Source organism: Ciconia boyciana, chromosome 10 (genome assembly GCF_034638445.1).
Source record: "Ciconia boyciana chromosome 10, ASM3463844v1, whole genome shotgun sequence".
Lineage (NCBI taxonomy): Eukaryota > Metazoa > Chordata > Aves > Ciconiiformes > Ciconiidae > Ciconia > Ciconia boyciana.
The window spans coordinates 31,350,087-31,371,745 of NC_132943.1; the positions used below are offsets into that span (position 1 = coordinate 31,350,087).

General features: G+C 38.5%; 2 protein-coding genes across 10 annotated transcripts in view; one reads left to right on the forward strand and one right to left on the reverse strand.

Annotated features, from left to right (window-relative positions):
- Positions 1 to 3,873: 3,873 nt before the first annotated feature.
- On the reverse strand, positions 3,874 to 13,641 carry STRADB (STE20 related adaptor beta). Of its 4 annotated transcripts, none has more exons than XM_072874921.1 (14): positions 13,498 to 13,641; positions 12,961 to 13,122; positions 12,423 to 12,518; positions 11,222 to 11,278; positions 10,827 to 10,907; positions 10,321 to 10,420; positions 9,557 to 9,678; positions 8,978 to 9,086; positions 8,338 to 8,461; positions 7,608 to 7,650; positions 7,089 to 7,193; positions 6,631 to 6,860; positions 6,011 to 6,053; positions 3,874 to 5,537 (listed from the first exon to the last, which is right to left on the reverse strand). In XM_072874921.1, exons 4-14 carry the CDS (start codon positions 11,231 to 11,233, stop codon positions 5,385 to 5,387), a joined length of 1,122 nt encoding a protein of 373 aa, XP_072731022.1. In that variant the 5' UTR covers positions 11,234 to 11,278; positions 12,423 to 12,518; positions 12,961 to 13,122; positions 13,498 to 13,641; the 3' UTR covers positions 3,874 to 5,384. The 4 variants fall into 4 exon arrangements, with proteins under 4 accessions (XP_072731022.1, XP_072731021.1, XP_072731020.1 ...); XM_072874920.1 differs by having other exon boundaries at positions 3,874 to 5,475; positions 7,608 to 7,779; XM_072874919.1 differs by having other exon boundaries at positions 7,608 to 7,779.
- TRAK2 (trafficking kinesin protein 2) overlaps positions 13,627 to 21,659 on the forward strand; it is a 29,965-nt gene continuing 21,932 nt past the window's right edge. For 4 of the 6 annotated variants that reach the window (XR_012044409.1, XM_072874914.1, XM_072874916.1 and 1 more), the window contains exons 1-2: positions 13,627 to 13,837; positions 20,996 to 21,329. Coding sequence is in view for 5 of the 6 variants with exons in the window: in XM_072874914.1 (XP_072731015.1) it covers positions 21,293 to 21,329 (37 nt within the window). In the remaining variant the exon portion in view is untranslated. Of the gene's footprint in view, positions 13,845 to 20,995; positions 21,330 to 21,659 lie in introns of all 6 variants that reach the window. The other 2 variants (XM_072874913.1, XM_072874912.1) reach the window with 2 other exon arrangements.

Sequence of the window (21,659 nt, forward strand, 5' to 3'; positions counted from 1 at the left end):
AGGAATCCTGTAAAATCTGTTAATAATGTATTTCCTATCCTTATTGTGTGTTAGTACGTTACATTTTATTACTACTACTAATAAGAATAAACCTGATTGATTAGTAAGTTAGGAGATATATCAAGAAGGGGACAGATAGAGGGCAATAGGTTCTAGATAAAGTATTTTAGAGCCAATACGTTTGGGCATACATACATTGTCACTGAATGTGAAGTCTGAATATTCTTTTTTATTGATAAAATCAAGAAAAAATGTGATGTTTTGGCTGCCATCCTTTAAAAATTTTTCAAGGCTCAAATTAGCTTAACATACCTTCAGAAGTATGTAAGCAGAGAAGATACAAACATGGACATATATCGGAATCTTCCAAAAACAACAGAGACTGCTCTACGTGATTTAGGAGGAGCTCCGGGAGAAAATGTCAGCCACTGCATTCTGTAAGACCCTGTACTGGTTCCCCATATTTGTAGGTTAGCTAAAGAGACGTCCAGAGTACAGTCTGTAAATTCTTACATTGCATTGCTGGATTCCTCTATTAGTAAAGTTACAGGAAATACTACCAGCTTGAAGTTTGAGAATCAAAACATTCAAGAAGAGCAAATGGAAATCAATCCTAAGAAAAGGGTGAATTCTGTGAAATTCTCCAAGATTTATTACTGGAAATTGTGACACCCCAAAATGACAAGTGAATCCAGAATGCCTTTCCAAAGAAAAGTGAGAGGGCAAGGAAATCTTTTATGGAATCTCACTTGGGAATATAATGTTCCCAGGTTGTAATGAAAAAAAAAATACAAAGAAGTAGTAGTAGTAATAATAATGTTATTGCAATATCCTTATTGCATCTTTAAGTACTGTGTTAACCAACATTAAATGTGTTTCCACATTGCAGTGGACCTTTGGATTTGGTAACAGGTGTTATATAGCTTTTCTGGCTTTGGTCATTTACAAAATAAGGTGTTGCACACTGTGCAATCTTAATCAGAATTGTAACTAATTGATGTGATAGGCTAGTGGATTAGCCAAATAGACCAGACCATTGCAAGAAAAAATTACCTTGATGGGAAATGTGTTTCTGCTAGCAGGATAACAACAATCTCTTGTATTTCAGAAATGTGACAGTGGGGGAAAGGAAAAAATCTGTAGTATTTAAAAAAAAAGGAAATATTTTCAAGTGGATGTTTTCTAATGTGGTTAATCAACATTAACTACAGTATTACAGCTACAGTGAGCAAAAGCAGCCACTCTGAAGGTTCACAGATTTCTTTCCTAGGATTTTTGATGTAATATTCCTTTACTTCTTACTTTATTACTAGTGTGTCAATTTGTTTTGCCATAACCTAAACTTTGAGAGCCCTGTTAAGACTGTTAGGCAAGATTTCAGCCTCTCTTAGTGGTCTCCTCTATTGCAGGTGGATTTCATGATAGGACAAATATAGATTCCATGAATCTGGATTTGTGGGTAAATCCAGTAGTAATGGCATATTCTGTAATCATACCTAAAAATAAAACCACCATTCAATTGCAGCTAATTTCTTACAGGCTTTTTCGGCATTTTTCAGGAACTTCATGGGACTTTTGGATTAGTAATGTACATTTATGTAACTAATTTATGGAGTAGAATCACTTGGTTTTGTTTGGGAATAATGGAGGTTTCCTCAGGAACCTGTTTAAACCTAATATTCTTTCCTTCATCCTATCTCAAGTTTCTGGATAGGTTTAATTATGTTAAATACCAAATGTTATTCTGCTAGCTGGTTATTAGTAGACCACCTCAATTTTTCAGTGCTTTCTTTTTTAAATCCTTAAGTCTTTACTCGTCTGTTACATCAAATAGCTTTATTTCATAGTATGGTTCTTACTCATAGTCTTTTGAGGGCTGTCTCACTGGATGTGTTGTGTAGTATCTCTGAATTTTAATAGGTTTTCGTCATTCATACAGGATAGGGATGACCATCATCAAGACAGGTCATTACAGCTAGCTTAGTTGTTTTAGAGGTTTATTAGACAACCCAATATACTTTAGCAAAGCTACTTACTAGCATTAAAGACAGGGTACATAAGTCACGTACTTAGGTATCTGCGTCATGTCAGAGACATTCAGAACAATGGTTTTCAAATGCTTTCTCATTGTATCACCTATCCTCTAGGCTAAAAACTGTTTTCACAGCACTAGAGGAGAAGGAGGGGGTAGGGAAAAGAGAGAGGCAAGGTAAAACTCGGTAATTTTTTTTAATATTTACTTTTGTTCCTTAATAGCATCAAGTGGAAGAAATTGTTCTCTCTTCAATGGATATTTATTGCATTGAGACTCTTTAAAGTGAGTAGTTCATCTAGCAGATCAAGTTGATTCTGAGTAAATCACACTTTTTCCTGTGTTGATCCATTCAGTCATTCACACACTGCGGTACCAGACCAAGACAGTAAGACACTCAACAGCACTGAGCATCTATTCAGGATAATGTTAACGTAAGTTTTGTATCATTACAGGTATTTCATTATTTTATGTAGTGTTAAATGCTAGCACAAAGAAAGGTGGCAACAAAACCAACTTGTGTTGTTTTCACAAGTATTGCAAAAGTAACGAAGCTATAAATTTCTGTTTCAGTGGCCATGAGATTTTGCAAATGTATACAAGTTTTATAAGCCCCTTTGAAAGTACCTCACATTGAGCCTAAATGTAAGATACTTGAAAATTTCAAGTCAAAGTTCAGTTCTAGTTCATATACTGGTAACATACATCATTGGTATGAGTAAAAGTCAGTAAACTAGTGCTCGAAAAAGAAGAGAAAAATTATTGTGCTTAGAAGTATGTCAGCTTGGAATAGAAAGTCTCTGCAACTTCAATCTTAACAATACAGAACATGAATCTCAGATTTTGAAAACACTAACTGTATGCAAAAACTTCAGATTTTTCAGTAGAACACAGTTGTTTCCAAGAACTTGTTTTCAGTGACAGGTAGTTGAAACCTCCTTAACAATATGATGATTATACATTTTTTTTGTTAACTGGTATTTATTTTGCATTATTCCTTAACAAAAAGTATCACAGTTAATGAGCAAAAAACTGCAGCAAACTTTTCAGCAAACATAATCCAGGGACTAGTTACACGTATTTCTGGTTATTTTAAGAATTACTAGAAGTCACAATGCCTCTTAATTGCTTCTTTGAAAATACTGTAGTTGTTGAAAAGCAATAGTTCTAACTGTAAAGACTTATGAGCTTTTTAACTTACAAAACTCTATTTAGTTTTCTAAAAGTTATGTCAGTATAGAAGCTGGACTAGTATTTAGAAATAAGTAATTTTATTTTTTTTCCAGAGAAAGAGACAGCAGTGAAGTAACTCCACTGGAACACATGGTTGTTTAAATCAATTTATACTGACTTTGTTATTAGCATTCAAGTTCATTTTTATAGAGAGTGCACAGCGCTGTTGTTTCAAGAGAAGCTTGTAGATACTAGCAGTTAAGCTGCCTGAAATTTTCTGCAGTTTGGTTTTTTTTAGAAGAGTATGAATGTTTATTCAAGTTTGTAATTAAAATGTGTACAACTTCATGTGTGTTCTCACTTATTTGACCTGGTTTTTACATGTACCATTAGTCAAAAGTTACTTGTAGATGCTATATAACGTATTTGATTTGAGAACAGTCAAAATTTGTAGTGGTTAAGAACATGGGATTCACATGAAAATAGTATCTTCTCTAAGAATGCATAATTAAGTGATTAATATTTTTACGATAGAGTAATTTTCTAGTTTAGACAACTATTTTCTTATCTAATGACTGACATAAATATGAAACTTCTTTCCTGCAGTAACAAGAAGCTATTAGTATGACTGGACTATGGTGAAAATAGAAGTACAAGAATTACAGAAATAAATGGAGACAGGGTAAGTTTATTGAAAGGCTTTTGATCTTAAGTTTCACTTATTAGGTTTTTAAATATAGAGCTCTCTTCACAGCATAATGATTACAATCAACTTTTTTGTTAATACTTTAATGTGGTCATTTAGAATTTTATGTCTGTCTCAGGCTTGCGTTTTGGTCGTTTGGTCTTCAAGGCTTTGTAGTGAAGCTGCTGGCAAAGTAGTAGTATTCTCAAGGTTGGTTGCAGACCAGCTCAGCTATGGAAGACTTGAAGACTTAATGTGGAATGTTGTTTAAATTTTCAACACAAAATATATCAATTTGATATATATTTATACATTTTTACTACAGTCAGAACTTACATCAGTAAAGTACTAGTGGCTTTGGGACACAACTTTTGCATATGCAGCTTTTTAAAAAAGAAGCTGCTTTTGTTCAGCTTGAGTTGCCTGATACAGTATGAGACATGAGAAGTTACTGAATTGTAGGGAGAAGAAAGGCAGTTTTTCATCTGACTCAGAACAGATGAATTCACCAGGATCCTAGGGGGTGTATTAGGTTCTTGCTACGGCTGAATCTATCCATGGGAATTTAACTGTGGCTTGCAGAAGATGCTTGTTTGCCAGCAGCAGTGCCAGTGAAGCTTAATGTATGTTGCCTGTTCTTTTAAGAAAACAGTATTAGGTTCCATTAAGTTCTGATGGTGAACAGAAATACCGCATAAATAAAAATATGTACAGTACCTTTAGATTATTTAATATGAGTCTTCAAAATTAACCCATACCTGTTATAACTTGAGACTTACTTTGCATAGTAAGAGGGCCTCAGATTAATTGCTAAAATGACACAATAAATGGAGATGCAAAAGTACAAATTTGTACTAAGAATGTAGACAAGTGCAAGAGCATGAGTCACACTTTCAAGTAGCTTAACTTCTTTGGGAAACATGCAGTATTAAAACTGCATGAAAAATGATGCATAGCTAACTTGGCAAGTGTGACAGCACATCAAGTGAGAAAAATGCCTTTTGGGATGTGTGAAAAGAGAAACATTTATTTGCATAAGCAACTAATTTGTGCAGTTTCAAATTTAGACTTGGAGGATTTCTCCTTACTAAAATAATTTGGGTGATAACGAAAAGACAAATAGGTTGTTTAAGTAAGGTCACAGACAAAACCCAAGCCCGAATTCAGAAAGGCACATGGACTGCAGCAATATGAGCTGAAAATACAGTATAGAGTAAGATTACGGCAGGAACGCTCTTGTTAAGAAATATTTTGAAAGAGGGAGATAAGCATTCGGCCATTCTCTATATACAGTTTTCCTTACGGTCAGAAAGTGAGGCACACAGCACTTCATGATGCCAACAGAGGAAGTAGTTAATGAAATACGGCCACTTCAATGGCACTTTCAAGTATACATTGTCTAATTGTATTTTAACCATACAAAGTAAAGCAGCAAATACAAATCACATTTTCCTTCTTTGAAGCAGAGGAGAGGTATGATTGTTTGGTATTTATTTAGAATTCCCAGTCTGTATCATCTTGATTCGCAGTACTATGTCCAAGTTTAGTCCCAACTGCTGTTGAGGGCAGTGCCAAGAACTCTGATCTGTTATTTTGAATAGGAGGTGGTAATAGAGACAGTAGTGAATTCTGTGTTTGTTCTTTTATCTAGAAAGAAGAAAAGTTAAAACAGGCTGCACATAAAAGTCTACATAACCTTGCATCTGACTTCACTAAAAGCATGTGAAATCAGAGCCATGTTCTTGCATGTTACAATATTGAAAATAACAGGATGAGGGGTTTAACTTTCCTCACTCTAGAGTAAGTTGCATTAGTCTTTCAAGACTAATTACATTATCTATGCAGTTCTGCTTTAAATTAAGAATATTAACCATTATTCTTATTAGTTAGGCTGACTTAAGTTAAATGAACTTTATCGAAGGGGAAATGGATTACTCTTATGCTTCCTATACTCTATCAATACAATTTTTTTTTTTTTTTAAAAAGTAGTCTGAAGCAGATATGCTGTTCCAGGACGTTTTTTGGCTCCAGCTAACTTAATTATTTTGTAATCCAACTCTAATGTTTTGTGGCTTAGTTAGGTTATAGCTGTGTCATTTAACAAAATGTAGTAAACTCACCTGTTTGAAGAACGTATGCGAAAGCAAACTGCTTGCTGATGGCCTGGATCATAAAATGAACAATATAATTATGTTTTGGCAAGTAAAATACTGCTTTTGGAAAATGGGCCAGACTGACAAATCAATTTAAGCCCTGTGGTTTTTCCATCCACAGGACAAATATGAAGCATGAGAAAAGCAGCACAGAATTCCTACATTCTATGCCTCAATTTGTAGTGAAGGCACTACTGAAGAAATCTGGTTTTAAAGGCTTTTTCACTTTTCTGTTTGACAAGGAATTTAATGCCTCATTCAGAAGAGACATAGTTCTGAAAACATACACTTCAGATTTCTGTTTTTTTCTTGGACAAAGTGCATGTTTAAAATTAATTTTACTTGTTACAAAGTACATTCATATTACAAGAAATTCAGGGGTCAAACAACTTTTAAAGTATGGTTCCTTTATCAGACAAGATAATTCTTAAATTACAAAACCAAAGGTAAGTGTAGTGTTTTGCATAGTACTTCAGGTCTGAAATTCTGACTTTAATAGTATTCAACTAATTACTGTATCCTAAATCGTGGGCTATACTTGGTCTTAGATTGAGGTGACAGAAAATTAGTTTTCACCAGAAGGTTACCTTTTCTCAGGGTCCTGTTGCAAGCAAAGTTCTACCAAGTTGTGGAAAGCAGGTGAAAATGTTTTGGAAAAGGGAAGTTGTAGTCTTTCACTGGTCATTGTGCGTGTCATGCTCTCACCAATTCCAGAATCAACGCCTGATCGGGAATTCTTCATCCTGGATTCCCCACGGGGAAAAGTATTTATATCCCAAGGACAGTATGTGGGACCTTTCAGCTTTTGCAGCAGCATCTAGTAGAAAGGAATAGCAATATAAGAGCCCTACAGCTATCTGGACCTATTCAGGCTAAACTGTGAAACTCCAGGAATGGAAGGATTATTTGATCTAGGAAGAAGCATGCATATTTGAAATAACAAAAAGCAGCTACCATTTCAGTAATAATAGCAGTGGTTTCTCTAAGTAAAACCAAAAAAAAAGCTCAGACTGTTTTGAAGTAGAAATAGTGTTTAGCATCATACCTGAGTGCGAGGCATATCTTGAAAAGGAACATGTCCATTGGCTAATTCACATGCTGTAATTCCCACACTGTAAATGTCAGACTTCATGTTATACCCAGACAAATCCTGTGAGAGAAAGAAAACTCTATTGGATCACTGATGCCATTGAGCAGTGCTGACAAAAACAGAAGTGTCTGTTTCGGGACAAGGTTCTAATACCCTGTAATCTACACCAGATTGAGGCAATTAAATTGTGAAACCTCAGGCTTTGTTCAGAAATCTGATGGTTGTACTGAAGACAAGTTTTAGGATCTGCAGTAGTTTCCAGGAAGGTCAGGTAAAAAGACTTAGTACACCACTCCCTTACCAACAGCTTTAAAACTGGTTCTCTTTAGGAGAATTACAAATTCAGTACATCTATCTCTTTTTAAAAGCTGCAGTTCAACAGCTTCCATTGCATTTCTACAAGCAGAGTTCAGTTAAAAATTGAGTACTTCCAGTAACTTTGAATAGGAAAAATGAAGTGTAATTTATACTAACCTGTCTCAGTAGTTCAGGACTCAGCCAAGGAAGCACGGATGTACTAAATTGGGGAAAATCATATACCACCTTTGACTTTTGTCCATTTTTAACTAAACTGTAGAGGTTGTTTAAGCCAGAGAGAGAAACCAGCCCATCCCCTGAAATCAGAATGTGGCTAGCTTTAATATTCCTGTAACATAAAGTGGTAAATTTTAGTTATAGGAATTACTCAAAGCACTACTAGAGTAGAAAGGCTTTCATATTTCATTAACTTATAGTGAGATGTTAGCATGCCGTTCTATTTAGCAGATTATTTTAATGGAAGTTCTTCACTCAGTACGAGTTGTCTTTTTAATACAGTGCCAAGAGAGAGGAGAGATGATCAGCAAGAAAAAACTGTCAGAAACAGAAACTGGAGAAGGCCCCTCCTTCCCTGCAAAGGGTGTAAAGTAAGGAAGTCTTTTCTACAACTCTGATTCTCCCGCTTCAAAGAGACAAAGCCAGACAGATGTATAATCCCTGTAACAATTGGCTTTAAATAATGTATGAATACCATTCTTGTTAAGCTTCTCCAAACTCGGTTCTGCTGTATTATTGAAAAAAATTGCTTCTGCACTGTCTTATGTAAGAAGGTATATAGGAAAAGGAAGGAGACGACATTTAAGCTGAAAATGAGTTTTGAAGTGAAACTAAATTCTTAATAAACTGGATGCTGTAATCTGATTCTTACCTATTGACATTCTCCTACCTGTGAATGTAGCCATTCTGGTGCATGTAGTTTAATCCTCTGATTGCACCAAACAGAATGTTCCCTATCAAAGCCTCACTCATTCCTTCAGGAAAGTAGGTCTTCAGCAGGTGTCTAGCTGAACCTGGAAGTGAAAAAAAAGCTAGCTAAGCCTAACAAGTCTTGTTAAACTATTTGTCTATGCTTGCTTCACTGCATACATTAATCAGGAGCAGCATTCTCATCTTTATATTGACTATGGTGCGTTAAGAACAGTTACATGGATGCAACTGATGCATCCATCAGGCAAAGATCACACTCAAGTCATGCTTCTGTTAACTGAAAGTCTATGCCAAACCTGTATTCAATCCCGACAAGTTTTCTGCTGGCAAAATTCAAAGTTGTATAAAGTCAAATACATCTCCCAGTTATCATTCCTCACATGATGGGTGTTAGGACTAAGGGCAATTTAATGCAGTTCAAATACCAATCTTCACTGGGGAGGAAGATTATGTACAGAAGACTTCTCCAAACAAAAGGGTTGGGAAAGTTTGCTTTTTCTACAAGACAGGAGATGCTTAAAGAAAAACCTCTCGTGGACTATGTGGTCCAAATTGTATCAGCTTTTTCCAGTTCCAAAATTGCAGTTAACAGTTCTTACCATAGGCCATGAATGGGGAGATGACCCAAAGCCAACTACCAGCTGTAAACACTGTCCAAAGCGTCATTACGTTAGGATGCTGGAAGAAGTGGGATAAAACCACCTCATTCTATGGAATTAAATGAAAGTGGATGTGTTAACCACAAGACAACAGTCTTAGTAAGAGCATTAACTACATCAGTGATCAGTAGAAAGAACTGTTCCCTGTGTGCATTTATACAAAGTTGCAGGTGATGTGCATAGCCTGCAATAGAAATGTAAATAACTTGCCTATAATTGCATTTGTCTGAAGTAAATCTAGTTTGCTCATAGTCTGAAGTTTTAGTGTTAAATACAGAGTACAGAACGTGTTTCAAAGAAAAAGTTGTACAATTACAGAAGTATTTATAACACTTGTCAACTGTTTTCTTCAGAAAGCAACTCTCAAATTTACATATGCTTTGTGTTTATATTCTACTCCTTTGAAGGAAAAACTTGACTGAAATGACCCAGTACAAATGCAAAGGCTACCTCTGTTTAGTAACCTCACATGTATTCATCACTATCCTCATGAGACGTGCAGAAATGTTGTTGCTTTACCTGTAAGGCTTTCAGATGCTCTTCAGAGCAGTTTTCTAGGTCTGTAATCCTTACAGCAACTTGCATGCCTGTAGGTGTATGCCGTGCAAGGTAGACTGAAGTTAAGTTGTTGAACCTCCTTCCTGAAACCAGAAGTGGCTACCTTAACATTGGAAAATATAATAATCCACCACAATTTCCTTCATATTTAGAGATAATTTTACAGTTCTAAAATTGCAATTGATAGCAGCATGACCTTTTCTTTAAGAATGTCAAGAACGTAAGTAGTTGCAGCAAAATATATGCAGCAAATTAGTTAAAGGATGGCTCTGCTATTTTTAGAACAACTAAAAATGTTTAAACTTTGTCAGTATCAATTATACATCTAAATGAACGCCACTTAGCATGCATATTCACATAAACATATGCATGCACAGTAGGATTCAGGGCAGCCATCCTTAGGACAATCAACTCGAGTAGCCAAGTGACAAGACATGATGTTACTTAATGCTGTATTGTCCACATACCACAGATTTAGAAAACCAACATGCACAAGCCTCAAGAAACAAAATTCAGGTAATTGCTGTTTTGTCTTATATCTTAAAATAAGTGATTACTGAAACATGAGCAATGTTCTGCACTTTTCTCAACTAAGGAGACACAAGAATAGTTCTAGTCAGCTGATAATACATTTTCCAAACCTAGTATTTACTGCAGTTAGTAATAACCTATTGAGAGCATGCATCTGCAGGAACAAGAAATATTTTAAGGTACACTTATGTTACCTATTTCCAGCTGGAGTTCATAGTGAGAGACATTAGAAGAGCAAAATACCATTTCATTCCTTCCGATAGATGGGGGAATCCAGGCTAGATCAGAATCAGCCTAACAGTGAGGAAAAACAGTTCTCAAAATTACTATGTAATTTTTAAAAATGTACATGTTTAAAATTAACATAGAAATATCATTAATTAGAATGCTAAGATCAAGTACTCAAGTCAGAACATTCAAGCTGGTGCTTTTACCGTTACACTGAGACTTAATTTTATGAGCTACTGATTTTTTTGTGTGTGTGTGTGTGTGTGTGTTTTGTTTTTAACTTGGTACAAGATTAAGAGTAGTCACCTATAGTCACTTAGTCACTTATAGTCTTCTTCCGACGTGGAAGCCCCAAAGTACTCTGGTTATTTTTGCTGTTAACATTTTAAGAAGTACCCCCTAATGAGATTAAATACAAAGCTGGTGCATATTAAAATAACATTGCCAGTTAATGTTTCTATTTTCTTCTTACCAGGCATTCATGGATGCTGCTCTGAGACAGCTCTTCTGGTCTGATTGATTCAACTGGTGTACGAAGAATACAGGAACAGTCCTTGAGAACAGAAACGAGTGTTAGTGGAGTTGCTGCAATTTATTAAACGTGGCAGTGGGAAAACATCAAAAGTAGCCCCTATAAGCAGGAGTTCAGAAAGTTTTCTGAAGTCAGTCAAGCAAGAGGTTAAGAAACAGACCTAGACAGAAGAGATACTAAACAGTCTCCTTCACCAAAAGCTGATACAAGAAAGTTTAAGCATCTCAGCACTGTGGAAATCCCCTCAAGCAAGACATTTCACCAGAACTTTTTCACATTAAGGTATGACTGGGTAACAAGGTACAACTGCCAAAGATTTTTAAACACAAACTTACCAAACAAGACATGGAACCGCTTTACATCAGGGGAAAAGTCATACACACCCATTTATCCTAGAAAAAAGAAACTAGCAATGTAAGATCATACATAAACCTGTGATAAATAAGTCTCTCTAATCACAACTGTGAGGCATTCCTCTCAGTTAACACACACACAAACCCCCAAAACTACAGGTCTGGGAAAGCTTGCTTCTATTGAGCCTTTAAGCATCATATGGATTTCAAACTCCTTACTGAGGATATGCAATATATATTCCAACTCAAGTTTTCATTTTTGATTCATGGGTTTAGAGATCTTATTACCACTTTTGAACAAACAATTTAATTGCAGGTTAACTGCATAAGAGCAGAAAGTAAAAAAGAACGGATTCATGAATTTGGCAGTTTGTATGAAAAAAAAATATGTTGTTTTAAAGGAGCACAGCTGTGCTAGTCAGATCTCAGCTCAGCTGTGTGCAGCTGAACTAGCTCACAAAAAAAGCAAGCCAGAAGCAATTGCACTTTACATTTCACAAGAGGAAATACTATTGTAAGGGACTTGAGTAAAAAAAAAAAAAAAAAAAAGAGGGGAACCAACTCAGATAATTTTCACTTTACTTAGGCTACAGAATCAGCATTCAAACTCCCTCACAGATCAGAGTAGCCACTCTGAAAGTAAGTCCTCCAGCAGACTTACTTTCTGTCTGATGCTTTGAAAGATTAGGCAGTGAGGAGAGAGAGATGACTATTTCTAATAAGCATATCAAAGCTTCTGAAGTGTAGAGTGGGACTAGCTAATTTACTTTATCTACAAGCAAGCCTTCTACCATGACGAATCCTACTTGGTGGCTGACAAAGTCAGCTACAGGAGGTAGTTCCACGTTCATATGTAATTGTTGCTTGAAAGTTAACTTTAAAAAGGTGAAGTACTGTATCGGAAACTGATTGTTTTGTTTATCAAGGAGCTAAGCTTGATTATATCCTGCATTTAAATTATGTATGCTCTTTAATCAGGGCAATACTCCTGAAAAGTTGACAAGCTACCACCCCCTCATCCACTGCCAAATATCCAAGCCACTCCTAATCCTTAATATTTTTACCCTGAAAATCTGCTTGAACTAAATAAATACTGTAATTCCTTATTAAAGATGAAAAATGGAAACAAAAGGAGATCTTTAGTAGGTATTTGGTGCCTTCAGAGGATCAGGGCTTGACTTACCCAACTTCACTGAGGAAGTCTGTGGCAGAGTAGGAAAAAAGAATGCAGGTGCTTCAAGATACTGGCCAGCACTGCAATGGCTACAGCATCCTTCTCCTGCCTGGAAAGAAGACACCTCATTCCATTATACAAGATAATTTATTCTGTTGCTCAGAATATGAAACCACAAAAGCTAAGCTGAAGAATAAAGTCTTAATAACTATGATACACTAAAGTAAGATCATTGTAGAATTTGTTCACAGGGGTATAGCCAGCCAGCAGAAAGGTCCACGATCCACATTTGTTCAGATAACATTACATTTGTAAAATTTTTATTTTTGTTTTTCTTATGTAGTTTAACATTGCTTTAATTTTCAATACGGTTTTGGATTATGTCCCTACATAAACCTTTTCCTTGTTTCCACATTTTTCTTTCTGTATCGCAGGCTTTTTTTCTGTACTGTGGATAGTGACAGCATTGCACAGCTGAACTGACACATTCATCATAGCTTGGCCAAAGCTTCAGATGCAGCGAGCAATGCAGGGGAGAAAGAAAAACGTGCCTGTGAGCCGGGGGACTGCGGAGGCTCTGGAGCCCAAAGCCCAGGTACCGCCAACGCACGTTACTCTGGTTCTGCTGACGCTGGGCTGCAGCTCTTACTTCAGTGTTTGGAGTGACGGAGGCAGCTCTCGGTCGCGTAGCTCGAGGTAAGTGATCCGTCTGTGACAAAAGGAGCGGAACGTGAGAAAATGATGCCCCGGAGGCTCTCCCAGGAGAGCTCCCCACTCGCTCCGTTAAACTCGTACCTTGCCTTCCCTGCGGCGCGCCCGCCTCCTCCCGCGCCAGGCGGCGGTTTAACGCCGCCCCCGCCTGCCTCCAGCCCCCCGCGGCGGCCGGGACAGGGCTGCGCCCCTGCCAGCGCGGCGGCCCCGGCGCCGCTCCCCGCAGCCGCCTCCCGAGCTCGGCGTGCGCCGCTCCCCCCTCTCCGGCCCGCCCGACTTCCCCTGCAGCGGGGCTGAGGGCGCGGCCGGCCCGGAGCCCCGGCGTCCCCGCCGCGGCCGGGAAGCCCTGCAGGGCGGCAGCGCCCGCTCCTACCCGCCGCCGCCTGAGGTCAGGGTCAGGGGCCGGCGCGACCGCCGAGCCGAGCCGCCAGCCCGGAACCCCGCCCCGCTCCCAGCCCCTGCGGAGCCGCAGGGGGTGGCGGGGGCCGCCCGCACCAGGCGGCCCGGCGCATTGTGGGGCTTGCCGTTTGCGCCGGCGGGCGGCCCCTGCAGGCCGCGCGGCGAGCCGGGGGCTGTAGTTCTGGGGCGGGAGCCGGGCGGAAGCCATCGGGGTCCTTCCTCAAGTCGCCGCTTTATTGCGCGAGGGTTTGTCGCCCGTCGGCTTCGGGCGGCGTTGGGGAGGAGGAGAGAGTACCGGAGGAAGCGCGGGGCGGGTAAGAGGTGCTCGGCGCTGATTCGGGGTAGCTCTGTCGCCTCAGGGGCAGTTTAGCGAGCTCCCCCCTCTCTGCCCCCCCCCGCGTTAACCCCTTCAGGGCCGCGTCCTCCCTCCTCTCCGCCTTGGGGCCGTTTCCCGCTGAGCCGCGGCACCACCCAGGCTCCCCTGGGACACCCGCTGTGCCTGGCGCAGGCTGCTGAGGCGCAGCGGGCCGCGGTGGGCGTGCGGCGGCTTCCGTGCGGTTGGTTGGCGCAGGAGCACGGGGTCTGCGCGTGAGGCGGTGTCCTGGCCCGCGGCCGGCCGCGCGGCGCCGGGAAGCTGTGCTGTCCCGCGTGGCGTACCCGCCCGGGGAGGGGAGGCAAATAAAGAATTCCTCTTCCTTTCTGGTGTTGTGGCTGACAGAACTCTTTTCACGGTGGTAACGTAGATGGATATTATGTTAAGCTTTATCCCTTCAAAGTACGTGCTTAGATTGCACTCGGACGCTAGACTGGCTGCGAATGGTGGCTGTGACTGCAAGCGTGGTGGCTGGTGTGACCTTCAGCGTGCTCCAGAGTTCCTTCCTGCGTTAGAAGTACCCATCATTGTATGCGCTGTCCTTGGAGGTTTATGTCACTACTCTTAGGAGGCAAAGCTTGATGACGCTTTAGTTGTGGTCCTGCTTACGTTTGAGGGCAAGGAGATTTTGGCTCCTATCAACTTTTTAATCACACTGTTACATTCTGATCAGCTGATTAAACTCTAGTGAGAGTATCTGTCTGTAAATGTCTTGTTCTGTCAACCATCCTAGTGAAAAAGTGCTATGTGGAGTTGCATCCTTGGGTTTTCTGTTTGTTGGTTTTTTGTTTTTTTTTTTTTTTAATGCAATCTTCCAGCTGTAGGCTGTTGCATACGTGCTTATTTTTGGTTATGTTTCAAAGTTATTGTTGACTGATTGTGAGAGTCTGATGCAAATCCTTACTATACTAGTAAGTAACTTTTCATACAACATTACAAGGCAACATAGTCAATTTTAGGTTTGCTTTCAGATACTTGTTATCTTTCAAAAGATGTATTTCTGAGTAAAAATAGGTAGACTTCTTTTTAATTACACTTCTAACACTGAAGCTAAATTGGAAAAAAAAATTAATGTCTGATACCTGAAATTTGTCGGCTCTCTAGTGATGGTTTCATCTATTAGAACTGTATCAATTTATCAAATTTCTGTTGTGAATATCTGAAAATGTGACTTAGAGTGTTGGAAAATCACAGGTTTTTCTGATGGTGGTTTGCCTCTAATAGTGGGGTTGCTGGGATTAATATTGTGCAGTAGGAGTGCTGTCTTTCAGGAAGGATGAACATGATTCATTGATTAGTTTTCTAAGAAGATGCAAAAATAGCATTTTCACAGAGATGGTTACAAAAGAGCTGACAGATCCTTTTATCTAGTTGGATTGCTAGTGATAATCTGGTGACTGAGTCATATAGATCAGTCTGGTTTATTCTAATAAATACGGAATTATAACTGTTAAAATGCTGAGCACTGGCTGGGGGTTATATATTAAGAAACTTAAACCACTTCCTTGGGTGAATTCAGCTATGCGTCAACTGAAAGCATTAGTGATTTCAGTTAACGTAAATGTTATTTAAGTTCACTTCAAGTATACTTTATAGAGAACAAGCTTCAATTTTAAAAGAAGCCTGTAACAACCTTTATAATGAAATATTAGCACAGCACTTGCCTCAATATATCTCATTTTTGTACTCTCTAACCAACAGGTACTCAATTTATGACAGTTCTTTTTTTCTCTGAAAAAAGATTGGTTCCCCCCGTGATCATAACATTACTATGTGTATACATTATTTCTTCCAGGTAGACTTTTTTCTTCTGAAAAAAGAAAACCTACAAGAAATAATATATACATGTAGTAACGTTATGATTGTGCATTTATGGAAAAGCATTGGGAATGAATAAAATTCGATATGGGTATTTCATGTAGGTAGCATTCATAGTTTCAGATGAAGTTAGACTTCAATTAAGCATATGCTATTTTTACACTGTGTGCTAAGGGTGATATAGACAACCTCCAAGCATGTAGGACTTAAAAAAAAAAAAGATCTTAACTATCAAACTGTGGTATTCAACAGTGTACACATATGCATATACATAAAGCATATATACATGTACTTAACAGGTAGTTTTGTCACTTATGGAGAATACAGGCTATTACAAATGGCTGGCAAGGAGAAAAAGTGAGTCTGGCTTGGCGTAACTCTGGATAAACAGGATGAGGGAACTGTTGTTGCCAGCTTCATGACCCCCTTGATATTCATCATCCTCTAAGAGGTGTTCTCCAGCATCCCCTCTGAAGCCTTACCCCCACCCCAAATTAAAAACAATCCAGGAGATGGGGGGGGGGGGTTGTTTTTGTTTTGTTTTCTTACAGTTCCTTTCTTATACCATACTATTTATGGTTGAAGGTCTGTTGCAGGTTTGGTTATGATTATTATACTTCTTATTAGGATTGTGGTGGCGTACTCGTTTAAATTATTTCTTTTTCCTTACATGAGAGAAGCACAAACACTAAGTAGGTTTCTGTAGGGATAGTAATGGCTGAAAATAACAGGTGTTAGGCACACAGCAAGTGTTAATTGTGATAGACAAAGTTCGTGTTCACATAGATTTGTTTTTCAGTATATAGTCCTTTGTCATTCATCTCATACTATATAATGCTGAAGGATTTGGCCTCTGCCTCTGAGCGCTAGTCCCAGGAATGTTTTGGCAGCAATTCAGCGTGGTCATGTTTGCTACAAGAATAGAACTGTTTCATTAACCTTGATGTTAAAGGGGAAACTGCTGCCCAAGCAGACACACACCATTCAGGGAGTCGCTCACACACCACCCGAGACTTTTAACTGCTAGGACCGGAGTCCCTTCACAGTGGGCAGCTGCATTGAGCCGACGGGTGCCCCTTTTCGACTCCTCGCTCACACACACACTCTCAGGCGCTTTCTCTTCCCTCTGGCGCAATCCTATGCTTCCCAAAGCAGAGTCTCTGATACGACGTACGCTAGATGAATTTATTGATTGGTACAGCAGTGAAAAACAGATGGAGCTGGGTGCTTCCGGAGAGGGACCCTGAACACAGAAATCCTTGGGCAATTACACCCTTACAATTAAAGTTCCCCTCCCCTCAAGACACAGTTTGGTCCAATAGTAATATTAGGGTCTGGGGTCTTCCTGTTCTTTGTTGGGTCCTTTCATTGTCTCTAGGTGCGCCGTTTCTTCTCTTATCTCTAAGGTTGTAATGTCTGTTAAGGTTGAATCTTCCTTATCTTTCTGGTTTGCACCGGTTTCAGGGGCCTTCCTTCATGCAGCCAAGTAAAAGTTCAGTGTACGGTCAGCGAATCTGAGTGAAAGTTCACAGCTTGTGGCCTAAGGCTTCGACAAGCCTTGCTACTAATGCTATGTGTTGGATTCCATTTGGGCTAGAAGGTGACTACTACAAGACTTGAAATGCAAAATATGTTTATTGTTATTAGCTGGCTTGACACCATTCCAATTTTAGTAATGAAAAAAGTACTGTGTTAATGACTTGATAGAATTTTTTTTTTTTAAATTGCATATTTACGTAGCGGTGAAATTCGTCATCCCAGAATAATTGACTCATTCAGTTGGCTTCCTTTTGGAAAATGGATGTTGCCTTCTTTCTTAATCAAGTTAAGTCGTCTTTGTTGTTGAAATTTTGAGTTAGTTGTGGCCTGATGTCTTGCATCCTGTAATTGTACGGAGGAGCAGATCTAGTTTAGTCTTTCCAAGGGCTTGTGAGGAGTCAACTGCTCTCAACAAACGGAAAACAGCAGGAATAACAGGATGTTTTTGTTTGCGTTTGGATGTTGTCAAAATAGATGCAATATTTTTGATATGTTTTTAACTTTTTATGCACAAAGAAATTAACACATACATTTGTTTGTCTATGGTTTCCAGTTGTAAAAGCAACTCATCTCACCTTTCTGATAATTCAAATTTGAATTAGAGTTCTCTAGTGGTAGAATGTCTTCAGAACTACATGCTGAAATAAGATGGCACAACTGTCTTTTTACATCCGTCTTGAATTGTTCAAAGTGGTAGTTACAAAGATAAGACAATAACTTTTAATATTTTATAGCTATTTCAACTTTTCTAAGGCTTTACAAAATATTGCTTTTGCAGGTTAATCTTGGCTGGGATCTTCTAACTCAATGAAGGAGAAATTAATAAAATCTCCTGTCATGTGGTCAGGAAAACTCATTTTCATCTCTTTGCTACTAAGATCAAACCATACGTTGAAATATCAGTGGTTTAATGGAATATGTGGTTCCTATTCTTTTAGTTTTTCTTTTTTTAACCTATACACTATGATATCTTACCACTTAGTAGACCATTCATGTGTATTTCTCGTAATGCTTTTAACATGTTTTTCCAGCCTTTCATATTTTTTGGTTGGTTATGCTTTAATTTTTGTACAGTTTTCATTTGGAGTTTTGTCAGGTCTTGTTCTAACATTGCTGAACAGTAAGACTGTTGCTTGGGTCGTAAGTGATAGCCCTCCAGGCTTTTTAAAATACTTCTTGCCATGAATGGGCTCCAGCATTGCCTTTCTTTTTGAGTTTCTTTTCCATTTTCTGTGCACAGATGATCTAGCAAACCTCAGAGCAACTTGGATTCTGTGGGGCAGATGCAAGAGGCCTAGGACTAGTTCTCACTTCTACAAGAGGTCTTTTTCTTAAGTGTGCTGTTTTTAGCTCCTGGTTTTAGCTTACTGTTTCAAGCCACGTGATAGGCAAAACGTGAAACACACGTCATGGAGTAAAATTTAATTTAGAGAGCACAGAAATACACAGATTGAGACAGATATGTATGTATGTATATGAAATGTTGTCTGATATTTCCATTTCTCTTGAGCCTTCCTTGAAGAAAGCCTCCTGAGAGCACCACTCCTGCATATAGGCCATTCTCCAATATTTGAATTCTCCTTGTTTTTTTCATGTTCAGTTAAGCTATTTGTAAAAGACTCAAACGTCGATGGGAAATTGGCATATGAGGGAGTAGGGGGACAAAACTGATGAGAATTACATCTGAGTGGAATGAATATAGTAAATTGACAGTGGAAATAATATTTATAAATAAAGATTAAAAATAATACCTGAGAAAGTTTTCTGGCTTCTGTTTTGGACACGTCTTTCTGCATGATTTAACAATTTTAATTTCTAGACCATCTTTTTATAGCACAGTCATATATTTTAAAGCCGTGTTGTAAATTTTATGGGTTTTATCCAAATGTATTTAATTGTAACTTGCAGAAGGAATCTGCACTTTGGAAGTAGTTTTATAGCTGCAGAGTAAAAGGGTCATGGAGTCACTTTCAGGGTGGTACTGCACAGTGAGTTATCTGTTGAATTTCCAGAGAAGGTGCCCCATGGCACACTAAACTAAAGCTATGAGAAGCATTGGAAATGGGAGCATTAACTTTTATGGTGTTTGCTTATCTAGCAAACTTCTCAAAGGTTTTATAAATGAGGTTGCCCTTTCAATTCAGTAGCTTGATGTTGGCCTGATGCTCTGGAAGACTTTGAGCCGAATGATTTTTTTATTTTCCTTTTTTTTCCCCTCTTTGGCTGAACTGAGATTGACCCACAACAAATAGTGTTTCTGCTTTGCACTACGTAGAAGAGAGATTAAATCCAATCTTGAGAGGAAGTAGCATTCGTTTTTACATTATTAAAACTTAAAGGAAAAAGATTCAATCAGAGTTGTGAAGAAACTGTCCTATGCCGCTGAATTTTGTCTCGCTCTACAGTGACTCTTTTTATTACAAGATAAAATAATCTTGGCTGTGTGGATCTACAGTAGTCTTCTTAGTGTCTTCTGCTGTATTGAGTTGTTTTAGAGGGGGGAGGGGGTGCATGCAGTTAATGCTTTTCAGCAATCCATTTAAAAAACAGCCTCTTGAAAAAAGTCACAAACTAGTGTTAGAAGCAGCTATACATTCAGATAGCAAATGTTTCTGAAATCTCAGTCTTACTGTTTTTAGTAAGTGTCTAATACAGATAATAATTAAAACTGGTAAATAAAGTACATGTATAAAGAAATAAATGACAAAGCAAGAAGATATTGCTCACAAGTATGAGCCGACCTTAATGGAAGAAAGTTTTTTTTTGATCTCCTGCCAAAGTCTATACGCAGATGAACTGGCAGGCTCTAGGCTTTCTTTAAAAAGCTCCTGCACTGTCCATTTTGATCTTGTCAAATGAGAGGTTGCTACAGACAGTGAGACAAACCTGTGATTGTGTTTGGTGATGGGAGCTCTTAGGGAAACTGATAAGAGCAAATTTGAAATTAATGTAAGATTTCAAGAGAATTTTGTGTTTACTGAATATAGGAGGAGGGAAAATGAGACTTTAATTCTCTCCCATTTTATGTTTTTCTGTCATCTAGGACTACTCTTGTGTTTTACCTGGAAGATGATTAATCAGTCTTGGCAAGGGAACAGCAGAATTTTTACTTTATTAAACTGTTCTGATAGGTTATCTCAATTAGTCACGGTATTTTAATTTCTGGTTTAAATCCTGCTGAAGAGGAAACACAAATTTTGTCATGATCCACAAAGTAAACTTCTGATAGATGCAATTTTTAATTAACAGACTTCTAAAGGTGAAGAGATTAAAGCAAACAGTCCTATAAAACTTTTTTTTAACAACCAAATGCTAAGAATGATGGTTTTAAATCCTGCCTTTAGAATCCTTCCCCTTAAATAAATGTAGTAGCCTGAAGAAAATTTCTGTTTAGTTGGAGCTGCTGTACTTTAGAGTAAAAGGCAAATGCCTCATTTCAGTGAATTAACCTGTCATATGCTAAATATTATATGGAAGAGGAGGGGTGGTACAGACAAATAGGTAATTGACAAAGTTGATGCTGAAGGTGAGATGTTATGTCTGCAAGGAAAAGACACATTTTTAATGCTGCATTTTACACGTAATGTGTAAACTGGGGATTAAAATGTTTGTTTACTTTTTTTTTAGTTAGATAACGGTACAGGGAGGAAGTTCAGGCTGAAAGAGACAAAGTCACGTTAATTTACCTGTGTCGTTTGGAAGAGTGACATCTGTTAAACTTTGGCATTCTCTTTGTTTCCAGATGATGGCTGAGCTGAGAAGCTCGTGAAGCTTATGTGAAATATCCTATAGATGCTTCTACTGGTCAGTAGTAGCCCAGATGAAATAAGCATGTCCTAAGATGGCAATAGATCTGGAGCATGAACCAGTCTACAGAAGTGAGTTGATGCCAGATTTGTTAGTGTCTCGGTGGCTTGATGGCTCTCACTTACTCTGTCTCTAAACCAAAGCCATCTTTCTACCAAAGCAATAAAGGGACAGTGCCCTATCTGACTACAGAATGCTATTTCCAAAGAAGTGAACTGTGAAGAAAGGACTCATGAATTTTGATCACAGAGGCTTGGAGAGCGTCTCTGGTAAGTTGAAGAATTAACTGTTACAAATCCTGAGTGTATCTGACATTATAGAACACCAGCCTGAAGACAACCTTAAGTTTCACATTCTTTGTATCGCTTACCTGATATTGCAAAGGAACAAAAGTGGTGAGTCCTTTTAACTAGCTTGTAAAATCAGCTTCCACTGTAAAATGTTGTTTGTAAAATTCTCAGTGTCAGTAATCGACATTGGCATTTTTTCCATTGAAAGATATTGAAGATAGTCTTCATCTTTAGTGGAAATACTGGAAAGATAATCATTGCATACCTTTGATATGCAGTATTTTAGCAACTTAGAATTAATGTTTCTTT

Coding starts and splice junctions, on each gene's coding strand:
- STRADB (XM_072874919.1), bottom strand. Junction 9,087..9,556: donor AGCATCTGAAAGCCTTACAG/GTAAAGCAACAA, acceptor TTAATTCCATAG/AATGAGGTGGTTTTATCCCA. Junction 6,861..7,088: donor AAGATATGCCTCGCACTCAG/GTATGATGCTAA, acceptor CCTTTCTACTAG/ATGCTGCTGCAAAAGCTGAA.